We start from the raw sequence: 21,392 nt of genomic DNA on the forward strand, positions 1-21,392 counted from the left end.
ATCATTTGTCCTTCTGTTGATATAATGTATCACATTGACTGATTTGTGTATGTTGAACCATCCTTGCTTCCCAGGGATAACTCCCACATGGTGATCTTTTTCATGTATTGTTGAATTCCATTTGCTAGATTTTTCATTTGTTTGTTTTGAGACAGGGTCTCACCCTGTCACCCAGACTGGAGTGCAATGGTGTGATCTTGGCTCACTGCAAACTCCACCTCCCAGACCCAAGCGATCCTCCCACCTCAGCCTCCTGAGTAGCTGAGACCACAGGCATACACCATGATGCCCAACTTTTTGTAGAGATGGAGTCTTGCTATGTTATCCAAACTGGTCTCAAACTCCTGAGGTCAAGCTATCCTTCTGCCTCAGCCTTCCAAAGTGTTGGGATTACAGACATGAGCCCACCACATACAGCTGGTTTGCTACTATTTTGTTAAGGATTTTTGTATCAATATTCATCAGTGATACTGGCCGGCAGTTTTCTGTTTTGTATGTGTCTTTGTCTGGTTTTGGTATTAGGATAATACTGGCCTTGTAGAATGAGTTTGGAAATATTTCCTTTGCCTCTATTTTTCAAAATAGTTTGAGTAGGATTGGTATTATTTCTTTAAATGTTTGGTAGAATCAGCAGTGAAGCCATTGGGTTCTGGCCTTTTCTTTACTGGAGGACTTTTTTTTATGGCTTTGATCTCATTATTTGTTATTGGTCTGTTCAGGTTTTAGATTTCTTCATGGTTCAATCTTATGTTGTATGTGTTTAGGAGTTTGTTCATTTCTTCTAGGTTTTCCAATTTACTGAATTTATTTGCTCATAATAGCCACTAATGATCCTTTGAATTTCTGTGGTATTAGCTGTAATATCTCATTTTTTTGGGGGGGGGAATGAGAAAATAACTTTATTTCATTGTGGGGAGCAGGCCGATGTCCAGACTCAGAACTTCTGGAACTGCTTCTTGGTGCCGGCAGCCTTGGTGACCTTGAGCACATTGAAGCTCACTGTCTTGCTCAGGGGCCGACACTCGCCCACTGTGACGATGTCACCGATCTGGACGTCCCTGAAGCAGGGGGACAGGTGCACAGACATGTTCTTGTGGCGCTTCTCGAAGCGGTTGTACTTGCGGATGCAGTGGAGGTAGTCTCGACGGATGACAAAGGTCCTCTGCATCTTCATCTTGGTCACCACACCAGAGAGGATCCGCCCTCGAATAGAGACATTACCAGTGAAGGGGCATTTCTTGTCAATGTAAGTGCCCTCAATAGCCTCTTTGGGTGTCTTGAAGCCCAGACCGATGTTCTTGTAGTACCGTGGGAGCTTCTCCTTGCCAGTTTCTCCCAGCAGGACCCTCTTTTTGTTTTGAAAGATGGTCGGCTGCTTTTGGTAGGCACGCTCAGTCTGAATGTCCGCCATCTTCCCGGCCGCCCGAAAAAGGCAATATCTCATTTTTTGTCCCTGATTTTATTTATTTGGATCTTCTCTTTTTCTTAGCCTACTAAAGGTTTGTTGGTTTTGTTTAACTTTAAAAAAACACAATTTTTTGTTTCATTGATCTTTTGTATTGTTTTCTTCATTTCTATTTCATTCATTTCTGCTCTGATCTTTATGATTTCTTTTCTTCTACTAATTTGGGATTTCATTTGCTCTTGTTTCTCTAGTTCTTTAAGATGCATCATTAAATTGCTTTTTGCAGTTTTTTTTTTTTTTTTTTGGGTAGGCACTTACAGCTATAAACTTACTGCTTTTGCTGTATCCCATAGGTTTTGGTATGTTGTGTTTCCATTATCATTCGATTCAAGAAATTTTTCAATTTCCTTCTTAGTTTTTTCATTGACCCACTGGTCATTCAGGAGCATATTGTTTAATTTCCATGTATTGGTATAGTTTCCAAAATTCCTCTTGTTATTTATTTCTAGTTTTATTCTATTGTGGTCAGAGAAGATGCTTGATATTATTTCAGTTTTTTGAATGTTTTAATACTTGTTTCATGACCTGATGGTTTATCTTTGAGAATGATACGTATACTGAGGAGAAGAAGGTGTATTCTACAGCCATTGGATGACATGTTCTGTAAATATCTATTAGGTCCATTTGGTCTATAATGCAGATTATATCCAATATTTCTTTGTTGACTTTCTGTCTGGAAAATCTATCCAATGCTGGAAGTGAGGTGTTGAAGTCTCCCCCTGTTGTTGTATTGAGATCTGTCTCTCTCATTAGCTCTAATAATACTCACTTTATATATCTGGATGCTCCAGTGTTGGGTGTATATATGTATTTACAATTGTTATATCCTCTTGCTAAATTGACCCCTTTATTATTATATAATGACCTTTTGGTCTCTTCTTACAGAGTTTGTTTTGAAATCTATTTTGTCTGATATAAGTATAGCTACTTCTGCTCTTTTTTGGTTTCCATTGGCATGGAATCTTTTTCCATTCCTTTGTTTCCAGTCTATTTGTATCTTTATAGATAAAATGTCCTACTTGTAGAAAACGGATCATTGGGTCTTGTTTTTTAATCTATTCAGCCAGTCTATGTCTTTTGATTGGAAGGTTTAGTCTATTTACATTCAATGTTATGATTGATAAGTAAGGACTTAATACTCCTGATGTTTTCTTATTTGTTTTCTGGTTTTCTGTAGTCTTCTCTTCCTTCTTCCTTTCCTTCCTGTCTTTAGTGAAGGTGATTTTCTCTGTAATATGATTTATTTCTTACTTTTTATTTTTTGTATATATGTTGTATTTTGTTTTTGGTTTGAGGTTACCATGAGGCTTGCAAATACTCTCTGATATGATTTTGCTGTGTCCACAGCCAAATGTCAACTTGAACTTTATCTCCCAGAATTCCCATATGTTGTGTGAGAGACCCAAGGGGAGGTAATTGAATCATGGGGGCCAGTCTTTACCATGCTATTCTTGTGATAGTGAATAAGACTCATGAGATCTGATGTGTTTATCAGGGATTGCCACTTTTGCTTCTTCCCCATTTTCTCTTGCCACTGCCATGTAAGAAGTCCCTTTTACTCCCGTCATTATTCTGAGGCCTCCTCAGCCATGTGGAACTGTAATTCCAATTAAACCTCTTTTTGTTCCCAGTTTTGGGTATGTCTTTATCAGCAGTGTGAAAACGAACTAATACCAGTACCAGTAGAGTGGGGCATTACTGAAAAGATACCCAAAAATGTGGAAGCGACTTTGGAAGTGGGTAACAGGCAGAGGTTGGAACAATCTGGATGACTCAGAAGAAGACACAAAAATGTGGGAAAGTTTGGAACCTCCTAGAGACTTGTTGAATGGCTTTGACAAAAAATGCTGATAGTGATATGAACAATACGGTCCAGGGTGAGATGGTCTCATATGGAGATGAGAAACTTGTTGGGAACTGGAGCAAACGTGATTCTTGTTATGTTTTGGCAAAGAGACTAGCACCATTTTGCCCCTGCCCTAGAGATTTGTGGAACTTTGAACTTGAGAGAGATGATTTAGGGTATCTGGTGGAAGAAACTTCTAAGCAGCAAAGCATTCAAAAGGTGACTTGGGTGCTGTTAAAAGCATTTCATTTTAAAAGGAAAATAGAGCATAAAAATTCAGAAAATTTGCAGCCTGACGATGCAATAGAAAAGAAAAACCTGGGAGGCTGAGGTAGAAGAATCGCTGGAACCCGGGAGATGGAGGTTGCAGTGAGCCAGGATTGTGCCACTGCACTCCAGTCCGGCGACAGAGCAGGATTCCATCTCAAAAAAAAAAAAAAAAGAAAAAGAAAAAGAAAACCCCATTTTTGAGGAGAAATTTAAGCTGGCTGCAGAAATGTGCATAAGTAGCAAGAAGCCTAATGTTAATCCCCAAGACCATGGGGAAAATGTCTCCAGGCCACGTCAGACCTTCACAGCAGACCCTTCCATCACAGGCCCAGAGGCCCAGGAGGAAAAAGTGGTTTCATGGGCTGGTCCCAGGGTCCCCATCCTATGTGCAGCCTAGGGACTTGGTGCCCTGTGTCCCAGCCACTCCAGCTGTGGCTGAAAGGGGCCAACGTAGTACTTGGGCTGTGGCTTCAGAAGGCAGAAGCTCCAAGCTTTGACAGCTTCCACGTGGTGTTGAGCCTGTGGGTGCACAGAAGTCAAGAATTCAGGTTTGGGAACCTCCACCTAGATTTCAGAAAATGTATGGAAATGCCTGGATGCCTAGGCAAAAGTTTGCTGCAGGGGTAGGAACCTCTGCTAGGGTAGTGTGGAAGGGAAATATGGGGTTGGAGCCCTCACACAGAGTCCCTACTGGGGCACTGCCTAGTGGGGCTGTGAGAAGAGGGCCACAATCCTCCAGAACCCAGAATTGTTGATCCACTGGCAGTTTGCACCATATGCCTGGAAAAGCCGCAGACACTCAATGCCAGCCCATAAAAGCAGCCAGGAGGGAGGCTATACCCTTCAAAGTCACAGGGATGGAACTGCCCAAGACCATGGAAACCCACTTTTGCATCAGTTTGACCTGGATGTGAGACCTGGAGTCACAGGAGATCATTTTGGAACTTTAAAATTGACTGCCTCACTGGATTTCAGACTTGCATGGGCCCTGTAACCCCTTTGTTTTAGCCAGTTTCTCCCATTTGGAATGCTGTATTTACCCAATACCTGTACCCCTATTGTATCTAGCAAGTAATAGGCTTGCTTTTGATTTTACAGGCTCATAGGCGGAAGAGACTTGCCTTGTTTCCGATGACACTTTGGACTGTGGACTTTTGGATTAATGCTGAAATGAGTGAAGACTTTTAGGGACTGTTGGCAAGGCATGATTGGTTTTGAAATGTCATGACATGAGATTTTGAGGGGCCTGGGTGGAATGATATGGTTTGGCTGTGTCCCCACCAAATCTCATCTTGAATTTTATCCCAAAATTCCCACATGTTGTGGGAGGGACCTGGGGGAGGTAATTGAATCATGGGGGCCGGTATTTCCCATACTATTCTCGTGATAGTGACCAAGTCTCATGAGATCTGATGGGTTTATCAGGGGCTGCCGTTTTTGCTTCTTCCCCATTTTCTCTTGCTACTGCCATATAGGAAGTACTTTTCACTTCCCGCCATGATTCTGAGGCCTCCCCAGCTGTGTGGAACTGTAAGTCCAATTAAACCTCTTTTTGTTCCCACTTTTGGGTATGTATTTATCAGCAGTTTGAAAGTGAACTAATACACTATCTTATAGCTCATTATTTTAACGTGATTACAACTTAACATGGTTTGCATAAACAAAGAAGGAAAAAGAAAACTAATACTCTATACCTTAACTTCATCCCTCCACTTCTAAACTTTTAGTTGTTTCTATTTATATCTTATTGTACTATGTCTTGAAAATTGTTGTAGTCATTATTTTTTATTGCTTTATTGGTTAGTCTTTCTGCTTAAGAGTAGTTTACACACCACAGTTACAATGTTATATTTTGTGGTTTTCTATTTACTTACTATTACCAGTGAGTCTTATACCTTCAGATGATTTCTTATTAGTCATTAACGTGCTTTGCTTTCTGAGTGAAGTACTCCCTTTAGCATTTCTTGTAGGACAGAGCCAGTGTTGATGAAATCCCTCAGCTTTTGTTTGTCTGGGAAAGTATTTATTTCCCCTTCATGCCCCTTTATGCTTGAAGGATATTTTCACTGGATATACTATTCTAGGGTGAAAGCTTTTTCCTTCAGCACTTAAAATATGTCATGCCACTCTCTCATGGCCTGTAAGGCTTCCACTGAAAAGTCTGCTGCCAGACATATTGGAGCTCTATTGTATGTAATTTGTTTCTTTTCTCTTGCTGCTTTTAGGATCCTTTATTTTTGACCTTTGGGAGTTTGATTATTAAATGCCTTGAGGTAATCTTTGGGTTAAATCTTCTTGTTGTTCTATAACCTTCTTGTACTTGGATATTGATATCTTTCTCTAGGTTTGGGAAGTTCTCTGTTATTATCCCCTTGAATACACTTCCTACTCCTATTTCTTTTTCTTTTTTTTCTTTTTTTTTTCTTTGAGATGCAGTCTCACTCTGTCACCCAGGCTGGAGTGCAGTGGCACGATCTCAGCTCACTGCAATCTCTGTCTCCCAGGTTCAAGCGATTCTTCTGCCTCAGTCTCCCAAGTAGCTGGGACTACAGGCGTGTGCCACCACACCCAGCTAATTTTTGTATTTTTAGTAGAGATGGGGTTTCGCCATATTGGCCAGGCTGGTCTTGAACTCCTGACCTCAGGTGATCCGCCCGCCTTGGCTTCCAAAACGGTCGGGATTACCGGCGTGGGCCGCCGCGCCTGGCTAGATTTGCCCTTTTGAGGCTATTTTCCAAGTCCTGTAGGTGTGCTTCATTCTTTCTTATTCCTTTTGTCTTCTGTCTCCTCTGCCTTTGTATTTACTTTTCTTTTCTTTTTCTTTTTTTCTTTTCTTTTTTTTTTCCAGATGGAGTCTCTGTTGCCCAGGTTGGAGTGCAGTGGCATGAACTCAGCTCACTGCAACCTCTGCCTCCCAGGTTCAAGCAATTCTCCTGCCTCAACCTCCTGAGTAGCTGGAATTTTTGGTGCCTGCCACCACACCTGGCTAATGTTTGTATTTTTAGTAGAGACAGGGTTTTGCCATGTTGGCAAACAGGCTGGTCTTGAACTCCTGACCTCAGGTGACCTGCCTGCCTCGGCCTCCCAAAGTACTGGGATTACAGGTATGAGTCACCGCGCCTGGCCCTGTGTATTTTCAAATAGTCTATCTTCAAGTTTACTAATTCTGCTTGATCAATTCTGCTATTAAATGACTCTAATGCATTCTGCAGTATGCCTATTGCATTTTTCAGCTCCAGAATTTCCTCTTCTTTTTAATTATTTCAATCTGTTAAATTTATCTGATAAAATTCTGAATTCATTCTCTGTATTATCTTTAATTTCTTTGAGTTTCTTCAAAACGGCTATTTTGAATTTTCTGTCTGAAAGGTCACATATCTCTTTCTCCAGAATAGGTCCCTGGTGGCTTGTTTAGTTCATTTGGTGAGGTCATGTTTTCCTGGAAGGTCTTGGTACTTATAGATGTTCATCTGTGTCTGGGCACTGAAGAGTTAGATACTTCTTATAGTCTTTGCAGTCTGGGCTTATTTGTACCCATCCTTCTTGGGAAGACCTTCCAGATATTCAAAAGTACTGGGTGTTGTCATCTAAGCTCTACCTGCTTTAGGAGATTCCCCAAGCCCAGTAATGCTGCAAATTGGTAGAGGTACTGCCTTAATGGTCTTGGAAAAGATCTGGATGAATTCCCTGGATTACTAGGCAGAGACTCTTGTTCTCTTCCCTTACTTTCTCCCAGACAAATGGAGTCTCTCTATGTTCTGAGCCACTTGGAAGTGGGGGTGGCATGACACAAGCACCCTTATGGCCACCATTAGGACTGTGTTGGGTCATACCTGAAGCCAGCACAGCAATGGTTCTCTCCCAAATCCTGCTGTAACCACTCCCTGGCTACCACCTATGACCACTCAAGTCCCTGGGCTCCACAATCAGCAGATGCAAAGCCAGCCAGGCCTGTGTCCTTCCTTTCAGGGCAGCGAGTTCTCCCATGCTCCAGGCAGGTCCAGTGGTGCCATCTGGGAGCCAGAGACTAAAATAAAAAAACCTGAGAAGTCCACCTGGTGTTCTGTTGTATTGCGACTGAGCTGGTACTCAAACCCAAAAATGCAGTCCTTTCCACTCTTTCTTCTCATTTCCAAAGGTAGAGGAGCCTTACCTCATGGCCACTATGACCACAGGCCCAAGGAAAGTACTGCCAGACTACCGCCAATGTTCCCTTAAGGCCCAGTGTCTCTTAAGTCAGCTTGTGGTGAATGCTGCCTGACTTGGTACTCACCCTTCAGGATAGTGGGCTCCCTTCTGGCCCGGGGCATATCCAAAAATGCTGCTTAAGAGCCAAGTCCTGGAGTCATAGACCCAAGAGCCTTCCTGGTGCTCTACCCTACTGTGGCAAAGCTCATACCTATGCTGTAAGATTAAGTCCCCTTTAATTTTCCCTCCACTTTTCTCAAGCAGGAGTTTCACCCTGTAGCCACCACAGCTGGGAATGTGCTGTCACCTGAATCCAGCAAGTCTCAGAGTCTCACCCAAGGCCCTTGATATAGTATCTGGGTATTGGTGCTGGTTATTCAGGGCCCAAGGGCTCTTCAATTAGCAGATGATGAATCTTGCCGGGACTGGGTCCTTCCCTTCAAGGGAGCAGGCTTCCTTATGGCTTAGGGTATGTCTAGAAATGCTGTCCAGGAGCTAGGGCCTGGAAAGGGGGCCTCATTACTCTGAGCAGTGCCCTATCCTGCTGTGGTTGAGCTGGGTGTGGTGGCACACGCTTGTAATCCCAGCTATTCAGGAGGCTGAGGCAGGAGAATTGCTTGAACCTGGGAGGTGGAGGTTGCAGTGAGCCAAGATCATGTCACTGTACTTTAACCTGGGCGATAGAGTAAGACTCTATCTTAAAATAAGTAAATAAGGCTGGGCGCGGTGGCTCACGCCTGTAATCCCAGCACTTTCGGAGGCCGAGGCGGGCAGATCACCTGAGGTCAGGAGTTCGCGACCAGCCTCAACATGGAGAAACCCTGTCTCTACTAACAATACAAAATTAGCCAGGTGTGGTGGTGCACACCTGTAATCCCAGCTACTTGGGAGGCTAAGGCAGGAGAATTGCTTGAACCTGGGAGGCAGAGGTTGCGGTGAGCCAAGATCATGCCATTGCACTCTAGCCTGGGCAACAAGAGCGAAACTCCATCTCAAAAAAAAAAAAAAAAAAGTAAATAAATAAATAGCATGAGCTATACATTGATTGGCAATACATTGTTCTGTTTTTTTCAGAGACCGTCTTGCTCTGTTGCTCAGGCTGGAATGCAGTACACAATCTCAGCTCACTGCAACCTTTGCCTCCCAGGTTCAAGCAATTCTGGTGCTTCACTCTCCTGAGATGCTGGGATTACAGATGTGCGTCACCACGCCCAGCTAATTTTTGTATTTTTGGTAGAGATGTGGTTTTGCCGTGTTGGCCAGGCTGGTCTTGAACTCCTGACCTCAAGTGATCTGCCCGCTTTTGCCTCCCAAAGTGCTAGGATTACAGGTGTAAGCCAACACGCCTGGTCAGCTATACATTATTATTTGTATCACAAATTTCAAGAACAGAAAATAACAAGTGAGGCAGCTAGTCAGAAACAAAATGACTTTAAAACAGTCACCCCCAAGCAAATTCAGTTATAAAAAGGCTGAATGGGGGCAGATAATGACTGAAGTTCTATACTCGTGTCTTCAGGCCTGATGAATTTTGCATGCTTCACATAGCTCAGACTGCTCTGAGTTATTTTTCTTTTCTCAGCATGATTGATTAAATCCTTGGCCACTGGTGATTCAACTCAACCTTCATCCTCTCCCCTCCCTGAATGATAAGGGTTTGGGCCTGGAAGCCCCAACTCTCTAATCCTGCCTTAGTATCCTGAAGCTCTCTAAGGGCCTCCAGACACCAGCCATCTCATCAACATACAAAAGACACTTATTACTCCAGAGAAGATTCCAAGGACTTGAGGGTTTTGTTGTTGTTGTTGTTGTTGTTGTGTGTGTGTGTGTGTGTGTGTGTGTGTGTGTGTGTGTGTTTGTTTTCACCAGAAAACTGGGAGACCAAATATATCTTTGTCAATATCACAGCGTCCCAGGCTAGACTCCGTGTCTCATGTCTGTAATCTTAGCACTTTGGGAAGCCGAGGTGGGAGAATCATTTGAGGCTAGGAGTTCCAGACCAGCCTGGGCAACATAGCGAGACCTTGTGTCTACTAAAAATTGTTTTAAAAGTTAACTGAGCATAGTTGTATTAGGCAGTTCTCATGCTGCTAATGAAGACATACCCAAGACTGGGCAATTTATAACGGAAAGACGTTTAATTGACTCACAGTTCATCATTGCTGAGAAGGCCTCAGGAAATTTACAATCATGGCACAAGGGGAAGCAAACATGTCCTTCTTCACATGGTGGCAGCAAGGAGAGGTGCTGAGCAAAAGGGGGAAAACCCCTTATAAAACCATCAGATCTCATGAGAACTCACTCACTATCAATAGAACAGTATGGAGGCAACCGCCCCCATGATTCAATTACCTCCCACCAGGTATCACCTCCTGCTCATGATACATGGGGATTATGGGAACTACAAGATAAGATTTTGGTGAGGAGATAGCCAAACCATATCAATAGTGATGCACACCTGTAGTCCCAGCTACTCAGGAGGCTGAGGTGGGAAGATCACTTGAGCTGGGGAGATCAAGGCTACACAGCAAGACTGTCTTAAAAAAAAAAAAAAAAAAAAAAAAAAAATTACAGCCTTCCAGGGCAAAGAGACATTTGGCAATGTCTGGAGACTGGTTTAGTTGTTACCACTGTAGGAGGTGCTACTGGCATCTGGTGGGTGGGGGCCAGTGATACTACTAAGCATTCTGTAGTGCACATTATAGCCTTCTACAACAAACATTTATCAGGCCTAAAATGTGAACAGTACAGAGGCTGGTTTAGAGTTATTTGGTGTAATCACATCTAGTAGGTACAAAGTGAAGCTTCTCCGTAATTTTAAAGAACAACGTTCTTTTTGTTTGTATCACAGTCATACTCCAAGAGGTTTGGCTAGTGGTAGTATAGATGCTTTAATCTACTTTGTTGTTTACTCTGATCAGATGTTATAGTAGCTTGAAATGGTAACTTAGATTTTTGTTTGTTTGGTTTTTTAAACAGCTTTATTGCAATATAATTCAAATATTATACAATTCACTCGTTTAAAGTGTATAGTTCAATGGCTTTTGTCCATGTTTTGATTGTTACCACAATCAACATTAGAACATTTTATTATCCTAAAAGAAACCCCATGCTCTTTAGCTATCACCCTATCCCCAATTCCCTCCCCACCACCAGACTAGGCAACCACTCATCTACTTTCTTTCTCTCTAAATTTGCCTATTACTGACAATTCATATAAATGGAATCATACAGTATTTGGTCTGTTGTGCCTGGCTTGTTTTACTTAGAATAATGCTTTCAAGGTTCATGTTGTAGCATGTATCAGTAGTTCCTTTCTTTTTATGACATTGTATGGATATACTCTATTTGGTTTTTTGTTTGTTTGTTTGTTTTTTGAGATGGAGTTTCCCTCTGTTGCCCAGGCTGGAGTGCAGTGGTGTGATCTTGGCTGACTGCAACCTCCACCTCCTGGGTTCAAGTGATTCTCCTGCCTCAGCCTCCTGAATACAGGCGCCCACCACCATGCCTAGCTAATTTTTGTATTTTTAGTAGAGATGGGGTTTCATCACGTTGGCCAGGCTGGTCTTGAACTCCTGACCTCAAGTGATCCACTTGCCTTGGCCTCCCAAAGTGCTGGGATTACAGGTGTGAGCCACCATGCCTGCCTAGATAAATGCATCAGTTGATGGTAATCTGGGTGGTTTCCACCTTCTGGCTGTTATGGATAATGCTGCTATGAACATTTGTGTATAAGTTTTTGTGTGGACATATATTTTCATTTATCTTGAAAATAGATACCTAGGTAGAATTGTTGGGTCAGATGGCAACTCTAGGCCAGGTATGGTGGGTCATGCCTGTAATCCCAGCACTTTGGGAGGCTAAGGCAGGCAGATCACAAGGTCAGGAGATCGAGACCATCCTGGCTAACAGGGTGAAACCCCCTCTCTACTAAAAATACAAAAAATTAGCCAGGCGTGGTAGTGGGCGCCTGTAGTCCCAGCTACTAGGGAAGCTGAGGCAGGAGAATGGCATGAACCCGGGAGGCGGAGCTTGCAGTGAGCCGAGATCGTACCACTGCACTCCAGCCTGGGCAATAGAGCGAGACTCTTTCTCAAAAAAAAAAAAAAGAAAAGAAAAATGGCAACTCTATGTTTAACCATTTGAGGAATTGCCAACCTATTTTCCAAAGACATTATACTATTTTATGTTCCTGCCTGCAGTGTATAAGGGTTCCAATTTATTTGCATCCTTGCCAGCACTTGTTATTATCTGTCATTTTTTTCTAGCCATCCTAGTGTGTGTGAAGCGGTATCTCATTGTGCTTTTGATCTTCATTTCCTTAATGGCTAGTAATGTTAAGCATCTTTTCATGTGCTTATTGGCCGTAACTCAGATGTATCTAAGAATCAGAGTCTTGAACAGTGACCTACATGGAACTGGCTTTTAGAAGTCCAGATTTGCTGGGTGGCTTATGCCTGTAATCCCAACACTTTGGGAGGCTGAGGCAGGAGGATAGCTTGAGGCAGAGTTTAAGACCTGCCTGGGCAACATGTGAGACACCCATCTCTACAAAAAATAAAAAAGAATTAGCCAGGTGTGGTGGTGTGCACTACTTGGGATGCTGAGGTGGGAGGACTGCTTGAGCTCAGGAGGTCAAGGATGTAGTGAGCCATGATTATACCACTGCACTCCAGCCTGGGTGACAGAGTGAGACCCTGTGTCAAAAAAAGAAGAAGAGGTCCAGACTCAATGCAAGAACTGAGAACAGGCCCAGTTATCTGGAAATTAGATAAGATTGAAGTGAGTAGATCACTGTCCAAGATACAGCCAAGAACGAGGAAAGTTTAAGTTAATGACTGAATTGGTGGAACAGGAGTCAGAATTTAGATGTCAGGGATCAGAAATCAAGGAGTTTCCTAAATTAAACTCAGATGCTAAAGTTATATACCACAACCATCAGTACAAGACCAAGGTAGTCCGGGCGCAGTGGCTCACGCCTGTAATCCCAGCACTTTGGGAGGCCAAGGCAGGCGGATCACCTGAGGTCGGGAGTTCGAGAAGAGCCTGACCAACATGGAGAAACCCCGTCTCTACTAAAAATACAAAAAATTAGCAGGGCGTGGTGGCACATGCCTGTAATTCCAGCTACTCGGGAGGCTGAGGCAGGAGAATCGCTTGAACCCAGGAGGTGGAGGTCGCAGTGAGCCGAGATTGTGCCACTGCACTCTAGTCTCCAGCCTGGGCGACAAAGCAAGACTCCGTCTAAAAAAAAAAAGAAAAAACAAAAAAGACCAAGATGAGCCAAATACTTGAGTCCACAGTCCACAGCCGTAGTTAAAGCTGGTGTTATGTAGGGAGTTATCCTTGTCCCACTCCCTGAAATGGAGGGCAGGAAGATGTGAGGCAGGATAAGTATCTACATCCAATGCCAGGCCCCTGACTTAAGCAAGAAGAGGAAACCCAAGAAGGGTGCATGTGGAGGAGGCAAAAGAAATTTTAACTGTGTTCAGATGTGTCTAAACTCAAATTTACTTTTATAGAAACTATAATGAGAAACATCACCAACACAAAATCAAGCTTCAAAGAGTCAAGCATCGTTTAACGAATGAAGTAGAACTACGAGATAAGAGAATTAACGAATTTGAAGATGAAATTAGAATCCTGCAACATAAAATAGAAAAGGTGAGGAAAAAATAAAAGGTGAAGAGCTCACTGGTGATTCCCATGGTCAACCATTTGGAGAAAGCCCTTTCATTTTAAAAATTATTTGTGACCCCTTCGTAGTCCTTGTTTTCATTTCTTTTCTTTGCACCATCTTTCAATGAGTAATTCTTTAAGCCCTGACCAAAAGTACATAAGACTTCTAGTGCTGCTAAACGGAACTGAATACTGAAAATACTCTGTACTGCCAACTTATGATCAGTGTCTTGCCTTCAGATGGAAATGCCTTTTCTTGAACACCCCTGAGCATAGACTCCCAAACCACTCTCAGTAACTCATTTCTGCTTTGTGGAGCCCTCATTTTGCCTCAGACTTCAGTGTCAGTTTTAAATGGCAGTGAAAATAGGTGATCCTTACTCCTGTATCAGTCCTTGCCCTCAAGCTTTTTTCTAAAGGTCCATGGTTTATTTATGTTTGTCTTATTGCCCTTGTGACTTAGTGGTGTATGAATAATAAGGAAATGGGGCAAACGAATAGAATCAAATGCAGAATGGTTGTGGGATTATTAAACTACATAATTTCAAGATGGAGAGTAACTGACTAGGCCAGTAAGGTTTTCCCTTCTTGGGATCATTAGCCCTTTCAGAATTTTGAGAACTCTGTCATCACTCCTAAAATATTAATTTCCACATTCAACAAATTTTTATACCACTACTATGTGCCAAGGATACCATAACCATTAATGTAATTTCAGTGATTCCTTCAACTATCCTGGGACTCTAGGTCAAGAATTCCCAGACTATACACAATAAAGCATTTTTGGAGTATAACAGGTGGGTCACAAATACTGCATTCTTAGTTTTAAAAAATTGGCTGGATGCAATGGTCCATGCCTGTAATTCCAACACTTTGGGAGGCCAAGGCGGGAGGATTGCTTGAGGCCAGGAGTTCAAGATTACAGTGAGCTATAATTGTGCTTATAAATAGCCACTGCAGTCCAGCCTGGGCAACATAGAGAGGCTCTGTCTCTAACAAAAATAAAAAATCCTCTTGATACGCTAAACTATAGTGAAAGAAGAAAAATAAGTTGGATGTTTGCAGTCCTCCTTTTTTGCCATTAATTTGTCAAACTTTCAGAGACTGAGATCCAGCTTAGAACTAGGAAAAGACTGTGGAAAGTGTATAAGAAAAAGTAGCAATCCATTTTAGTAGTACCCATGGGGAAGAAGAAGAAGAATAAGGAGAAGGGGAAGGGGAAGGGGAAGGGGAAGGGGAAGGAGAAGAAGAAGAAGAAGAAGAGGCCGGGCACGGTGGCTTGCACCTGTAATCCCAGGCCAAGGTGAGCGGATCACCTGAAGTCAGGAGTTTGAGACCAGCCTGGCCAACATGGTGAAACCCTATCTCTACTGAAAATACAAAAAAAAATTAGCCAGGCATGGTGTAATTCTAGCTACTTAGGAAGCTGAGGCAGGAGACTCTCTTGAACCCAAGAGGTGGAGGTTGCAGTGAGCTGAGATCATGTCATTGCACTCTAGTCTGGGGGACAAGAGCAAAACTCCATCTCAAAATAAATAAATAAATAAATAAATAAATAAATAAAGAGGAAGAGAAAGAAAGGGAAAAAAAAGTAGCAACCCTAGTTCATGCATCCATCAGACATATCATCAGCCTATTTCTGTATTATCAGTTCTTTTTCGTACTTTTGTATTTTGCTTCTAGGCCGGGAAAACAGTCTTCTCCTTTCAACAGGCATGCTCGCTTTCTTCCTGACTATACTGGGTTGAATAGTGTCCCCTCAAATTCATGTCCTAGAACCTCAAAATGTGACCTTATATAGAAATAGGGTCTTTGCAGATATACTTAGTTAAGATGAGATTATCCTGGATTAGGGTGAATCATAAATCTAAGATGATTGCTGTCCTTATAGGAAGAGGGGAAAACACACAGACAGGCACAGACAGGGGAAGAATGCCTCATGATGATGAAATCAGAGCCTGGAATGATACAGCTACAAGCCAAGAAATAGCAAGGGTTGCTGGCAACCACAAGAAGCTAGGAGAAAGGCATGCAACACAATCTCTCTTGGAGCCCCCATGAGTAATTAACCCTGACAACAATGTAATTTCAGATTTCTACCACTCAGAACTATGAGAAAATGTTATGGCAGCCCTAGGAAACTAATGCACCTACCCAAAGAACCACGGGTCTTCATAAAATATGCTGGAGCTCCCAAATAAGCAGAGGCTGAGAGAATAATTAGATCTTTTGCTCACTGCCGTTGAAGGGTACTGTGGGCTTGCATTCAAATTATAGCCCTGCCTGTAAGCTTGTACAAGTCTCTGTGTGTCACTCTCCTCGTCTGTAAAATGAGGGAAATAATCCCTTCCTTACATACACCAGGCTTCTGTGAATATTAAAACATAAAATTTCTAAAGTGGTACTTGGCACATATAAATTTTTCGTAGATGTTATTTTCCTTTTTTTGGTATATAATTTCTTAGAAGGGCCATGTGCACTGGCTCACGCCTGCAATCCCAGCTACTTGGGAGGCTGAGGCAGGAGAATTGCTTGAACCAGGGAGGTGGAGGTTGCAGTGAGCCAAGATTGCACCATTGCACTCCAGCCTAGGTGACAAGAGTGAAACTTCGTCTCAAAAAAAAAAAATCTCTTAGAAGCATGTTAATTGGTGGACTCATTGTTCACCTGAGAAATTGTTAACGAAATTAGAACTACTTAGCCTAGAGAAGACTGATGTTAGAACTTTTAATGCCACAGTGGTACAAACCTAGGAATTCTTATTTTATGTATTTTAGGGCCCAAGGACCAAAGCACTGAGCATAAAAATTCCAGATTTGCTTTCTAAGTCTCCAAAAAGTAATGCCACTTCTTTTGGCTTCATTCCTTCAGCTTTTTCTTCATATAATGAGTCAGTTGAGATTTCTGCTGTGACCACTCAAACTACACTTTCCCGTTTTATCTTATTATCACAGCATGTGTCTGGAATTTTTGTTTGTTTTAAAAAATACAGTATTTCCCAAGGACAAGCTGTCAGTCATCTTCCTCATGCAGTACACTTTTCAATCCAGTTAAAGCTGTCTAGGATTTATCTGTGAGATGATTGCTTCTATTCTCAATCCTTACCAATACATTATTAATTCAATGTCTTTAAATTATAGCAGGTGAGACTACCATTAGATATTGCAGGGTCTCTGAGACGGACTTTAAAATCTGGAATAGTTTTTCCAGAACATCATCTAATCTACATCCTATAGGTCTTTAACAAGAGATGGCTGGCCAGGCGTGGCGGCTCATGCCTGCAATTCCAGCACTTTGGGAGGCCAAGGTGGGTGGATTACCTGAGGTCAGGAGTTCGAGACCAGCCTGGCCAACATGGCAAAACCCATTTTTACTAAAAGTACAAACATTAGCTGGGCATGGTGGTGGGCACCTATCATCTCAGCTACTCAGGAGGCTGAGGCAGGAGGATTGCTTGAACCCAGGGGGCAGAGGTTGCAGTGAGCCGAGATTACACCACTGCACTCCAGCCTGGGTGAAAGAGTGAAACTCTATAAAATTAATAATAACAATAGATGACCAGTCTTTTCTGAATGACCTACATTAGTATCTTATTTAAAAGAAACATGTAGGTTGAGCACAGTGTCTCATGCCTGTAATCCCAGTCCTTTGGGAGGCTGAAGCAGGAGGATAGTTTGAGGCTAGGAGTTTGAGACCAGCCTGAGCAACAGAGCAAGACCCTGTTTCTACTATTTTATTTTTTATGTTAAAAAAATTTTTTTGAGATAGAGTCTCATTCTGTCACCCAGGCTAGAGTGCAGTGGTGCGATCATAGCTCACTGCAGCCTTGAACTCCACATGTGGCTTTCGTGTGTTTGTGTGGAGACAGGGTCTCACCATGTTGACCAGGCTGGTCTCAAACTCCTGGGCTCAAGCAGTCCTCCCACTTTAGCCTCCCAGAGTGCTGGGATTACAGGTGTGAGCCATGGCACCTGGCATCTGACTCTACAAAAAATTTAAAAATTAGCCAGCTGTGGTGGTTAATGCCTGTAGTCCTAGCTGCTCAGGAGACTGGGGCACATGATCACTTGAGCCCAAGAGTGTGAGGTTACTGTTAGCCATGATTGTACTACTGCACTCCAGTCTGGATGACAGAGCTAGACCTTGTCTATAAAAACAAACAAACAAACAAAAAACCACAGTCAGACACAGTGGCTCACACCTGTAATCCCAAACCTTTGGGAGGCCAAGGCAGGCAGATCACTTATGGTCAGAAGTTCAAGCTCAGCCTGACCAACATGGCGAAACCCTGTCTCTACTAAAAATATGAAAATTAGCTGGGTATGGTGGTGGATGCCTGTAATCCCAGCTACTCAGGAAACTGAGGCTGAACCTGGGAGGCAGAGGTTGTAGTGAGCCGAGATTGCGCCACTGCACTCCAGCCCGGGTGACAAAGCAAGACTCCATGTCAAAACAAAACAAAAAACATGATCTCACTACTTTCAGGGTCATGAAAAAGAAGAAAGAAAATACATGACATAGGCCGGGCGTGGTAGCTCACGCCTGTAATCGCAGCACTTTGGGAGGTCAAGGCGGGCAGATCATGAGGTCAGGAGATGGAGACCATCCTGGCTAACATGGTGAAACCCCATCTCTACTAAAAATACAAAAAAATTAGCCGAGCGTGGTGGTGGGCGCCTGTAGTCCCAGCTACTTGGGAGGCTGAGGCAGTAGAATGGCGTGAACCCGGAAGGTGGAGCTTGCAGTGAGCCAAGATAGCACCACTGCACTCCAGCCTGGGTGACAGAGTGAGACTCCATCTCAAAGAAAAAAAAATTTTATATATATATAATACATGACATAAAAAATATATATGACATATATATATATGACATAAAATAACCTCTCGAAAACTGAAAAACTATTTAGCTACAATGAATGACAATGTCAGCAAACAGGTAGAAACAGACTAGGGGACAGGAGAAAAAAAGTAAATAAGGGAAAATTTCTGCTAGATTTAGAAACAGGCTTATGCTCTTAAATTTATCATTCTCCTGCTGTGGTAATTAGGAGACTTTCTAATCCCTAGGAGAAGGCAATGCAGGACCAGATCACTGCCCAAAATGATACCCTGCTTCTAGAAAAAAAGAAACTTCAGGAGCAAGTCATAGAGCAAGAACAGTTGATCCACAGCAACAAATGGACGATATCTTCCATCCAGAGCAGGTAGGTGCCATCCTGCCTGGAGCCAATAAACTCCACAAGAGGATGTTTCTCCCTCAACAAAGAGATGGTTCTAGAGACTGTCCTTTGAGTTTGTAGCCTACCCTATAACTCTCGCTCTGCTGTCTGCTGTTTTCAGCAGATCATACAAGTGGCAGAAATTGTTAAAGAGAAAAATATCATGGAGGAGGCTGGTTGGCTATTTAGATAGGCTGTTTCATAATGTCATTGCCTCACTGAGGACTTGGCTGTGTGCATTCTGGCCTGTCATTTTGTGTGTGTTGATCCACATTTTTGTTATTCAATACCTATGGAATTAAGGTAGAATAAGAGAGAATTAGGCTCACAGAAGTAACTTAAATTCATGAAATCCACAGGATACCAGTGTATTAATTTTTAATGAGAAATATTATAAGCAGAAAATAAGTTACATTTCGGCCAGCCTGAGCATTCTCTTTTTCATAGGAGACTTTAATTATAATCAAAGAGAGTGGGTTGATGTTAACGAATAATGTCACCAATAATAATTGGAATGATTAAGATTTGTCTGAGCAATTACTATATGCTAGCTCTCTCATTCATTTAATCCTAACACCAATCCCAGGACAGAGGCACTATTAGCCTTATTTTACAGATAGGAAGCCAAGGTCTAGAGAGGTGAGGGAACTCACCCAGCCCAGTCAGTGACAGAGCAGCATGTGGACCTCAGCAGCCTGGCCCTAGACCATAGCACCATAGTCTGGGGAGAGGACTGCCAAGCAGACTGGAATGTTCTTGTCCACTCCTTTGGGCACACATCTCTGGGCAGGCTTGGAGAATCTCTGATGATCTTTTACTCTCTGTGTCTCCCTTTTAGATGTCCCATATAAATCACTGCTCTTCTCAAACTGTCATAGCTTCTGACAGTCAGGATCTAACACAATTAACTCATTACCTTTGCATTAACATGAATAATCTTTCTACCTTGCCCTACTGATGACACAATCACCTGGATTGGACTTGAATGTCTTCCCTAGAGTAAGTTTCTTCCAAGGAGTATTTTGTCATTTTACAGATAAGGAAACCGAGGCTCAGACTTGTCACAACAGTTTATATTTCATCAGGTTGCTATGCATATTAAATGAGCTAATACATGAAAAGTTTTAAGTGCTTATGGTGTGGGTAGGTTACATTGCATAAAGTACATGGCAAGTACTTGAAACATGGTTGCTGCTACTGCTACTACTATTTCTACTTCACAAGAAATCAGAAGCAGATCAGTATGAGAACAGAACCAGATACAAGCTATGTAGCTACAATATTTGAAGGGATACAGAGCCTCTCTTGTTTCATTCCCATCCCTAAATGGGATCATATCCTTCCTTAAATTTTTCAAGGGCTAGAATTAATACTCTTGTACATGTATTTAATAACCATGTACAGCCCAGAATCTTATTAACTTTTACTTGGTGTATTAGGGTTCTCTTAGAGGGACAGAACAGGAGATATATATATATATATATATATATACACACACACACACACACAGACTTCCATATGTGTGTATATATATGTATGTATATATGTAAAGGAGAGAGTGTGTGTGTGTGTGTGTATATATATATAAAGAGGAGTTTATTAAGTGTTAACTTACATGATCACAAGGTCCACAATAGGCTATCTGCAAGCTGAGGAGCAAGGAGAGCCAGTCTGGTCCCTAAACTGAAGAACTCAGAGTCCTGTGTTCGAGGGCGGGAGGCATCCAGCATGGGAGAAAGATGTAAACTGGGAGGCGAGGCCCGTCTCTCTTTTTCACGTTTTTCTGCCTCTTTATATTCACTGGAAGCTGATTAGATTAAGGGTCAATCTGCCTTTCCCAGCCCACTGACTCAAATGTTAATCTCTTTTGGTGACACCCTCACAGACACACCCAGGATAATACTTTGTATCCCTCAATCCAATTAAGTTGACACTCAGTATTAATATCACACTTGGTCTTGGAATATGGTGGGAATTATTCTGTCAAACTTGCTTCTAAAATCTGGACAGTGGTCTAAGATCCAGAGCCAGTGGGAAGTGGGATGTAGTTTTGGGTTTTTAGTAATGATACAGAAATTTCTACTCATGCCACTGATTTATGCCATTCTTAGGGTACTTTACATGGATAAAGAAAATAAGCAATTACAGGAAAATAGTCTTCGTCTCACACAGCAGATTGGCTTCTTAGAGCGAATTATAAGGAGCATTCATATTCACAGAGGAGAGGTAAGATGTGTGCTTCCTATTGGGCCTGCCTTTAATGTGAAGTTCGAGTTGCTACGGCTGCTGTGCTGTCTTTTCCCTTCATCTTTATATAGCTGTAGCTGGGCTCTTGGCCTCATGGTAGGCTGTGGCAAAGAGGCTCTTGGCTGCACATCAGGATAGCAGACCCTGAGACTGCTCTTGAACAGCGAGATTTTAGTAAACTATCTCCGCCTGTGTGATCTCCAAGAAATTTGTATATGCCTCATAGCTTCTTCCTTAACACACTGTATTGTCATTGCCCTTTTTCTTCTCTATCTGATTAACTCAGCAGTGAGTTCCTGGAGGGCAAGGAGTGTATCTCATATATTACTGTATCTATGGACAGGTACTCCATAAATATTTGAGAATGAATAAATATTCAGTGTTTTAACATATGTGCCTCATTCTCAATAGCCCTGTTTGCCATGTATGATTCTAGCCCCATATGAAAGATGAGCAAATCTGAGGTTCAGCGAAGTA

At 42.4% G+C, this 21,392-nt stretch overlaps 2 protein-coding genes across 2 annotated transcripts in view; one reads left to right on the forward strand and one right to left on the reverse strand.

Annotated features, from left to right (window-relative positions):
- CCDC30 (coiled-coil domain containing 30) overlaps nucleotides 1-21,392 on the forward strand; it is a 196,812-nt gene that overhangs the window by 166,583 nt on the left and 8,837 nt on the right. Inside the window, exons 12-14 of the mRNA XM_030942844.1 lie at nucleotides 13,292-13,433; nucleotides 18,517-18,653; nucleotides 20,780-20,894. Coding sequence (XP_030798704.1) covers nucleotides 13,292-13,433; nucleotides 18,517-18,653; nucleotides 20,780-20,894 — 394 coding nt within the window. The remainder of the gene's footprint in view (nucleotides 1-13,291; nucleotides 13,434-18,516; nucleotides 18,654-20,779; nucleotides 20,895-21,392) is intronic.
- On the reverse strand, nucleotides 882-1,447 carry LOC104669000 (40S ribosomal protein S11-like). Its single transcript, XM_010371832.2, has one exon. The coding sequence runs from the start codon at nucleotides 1,442-1,444 to the stop codon at nucleotides 935-937; it is 510 nt and encodes a 169-aa protein (XP_010370134.2). The 5' UTR covers nucleotides 1,445-1,447; the 3' UTR covers nucleotides 882-934.

The sequence above is a fragment of the Rhinopithecus roxellana genome, chromosome 12 (genome assembly GCF_007565055.1).
Source record: "Rhinopithecus roxellana isolate Shanxi Qingling chromosome 12, ASM756505v1, whole genome shotgun sequence".
NCBI classification, from domain to species: Eukaryota; Metazoa; Chordata; class Mammalia; order Primates; family Cercopithecidae; genus Rhinopithecus; species Rhinopithecus roxellana.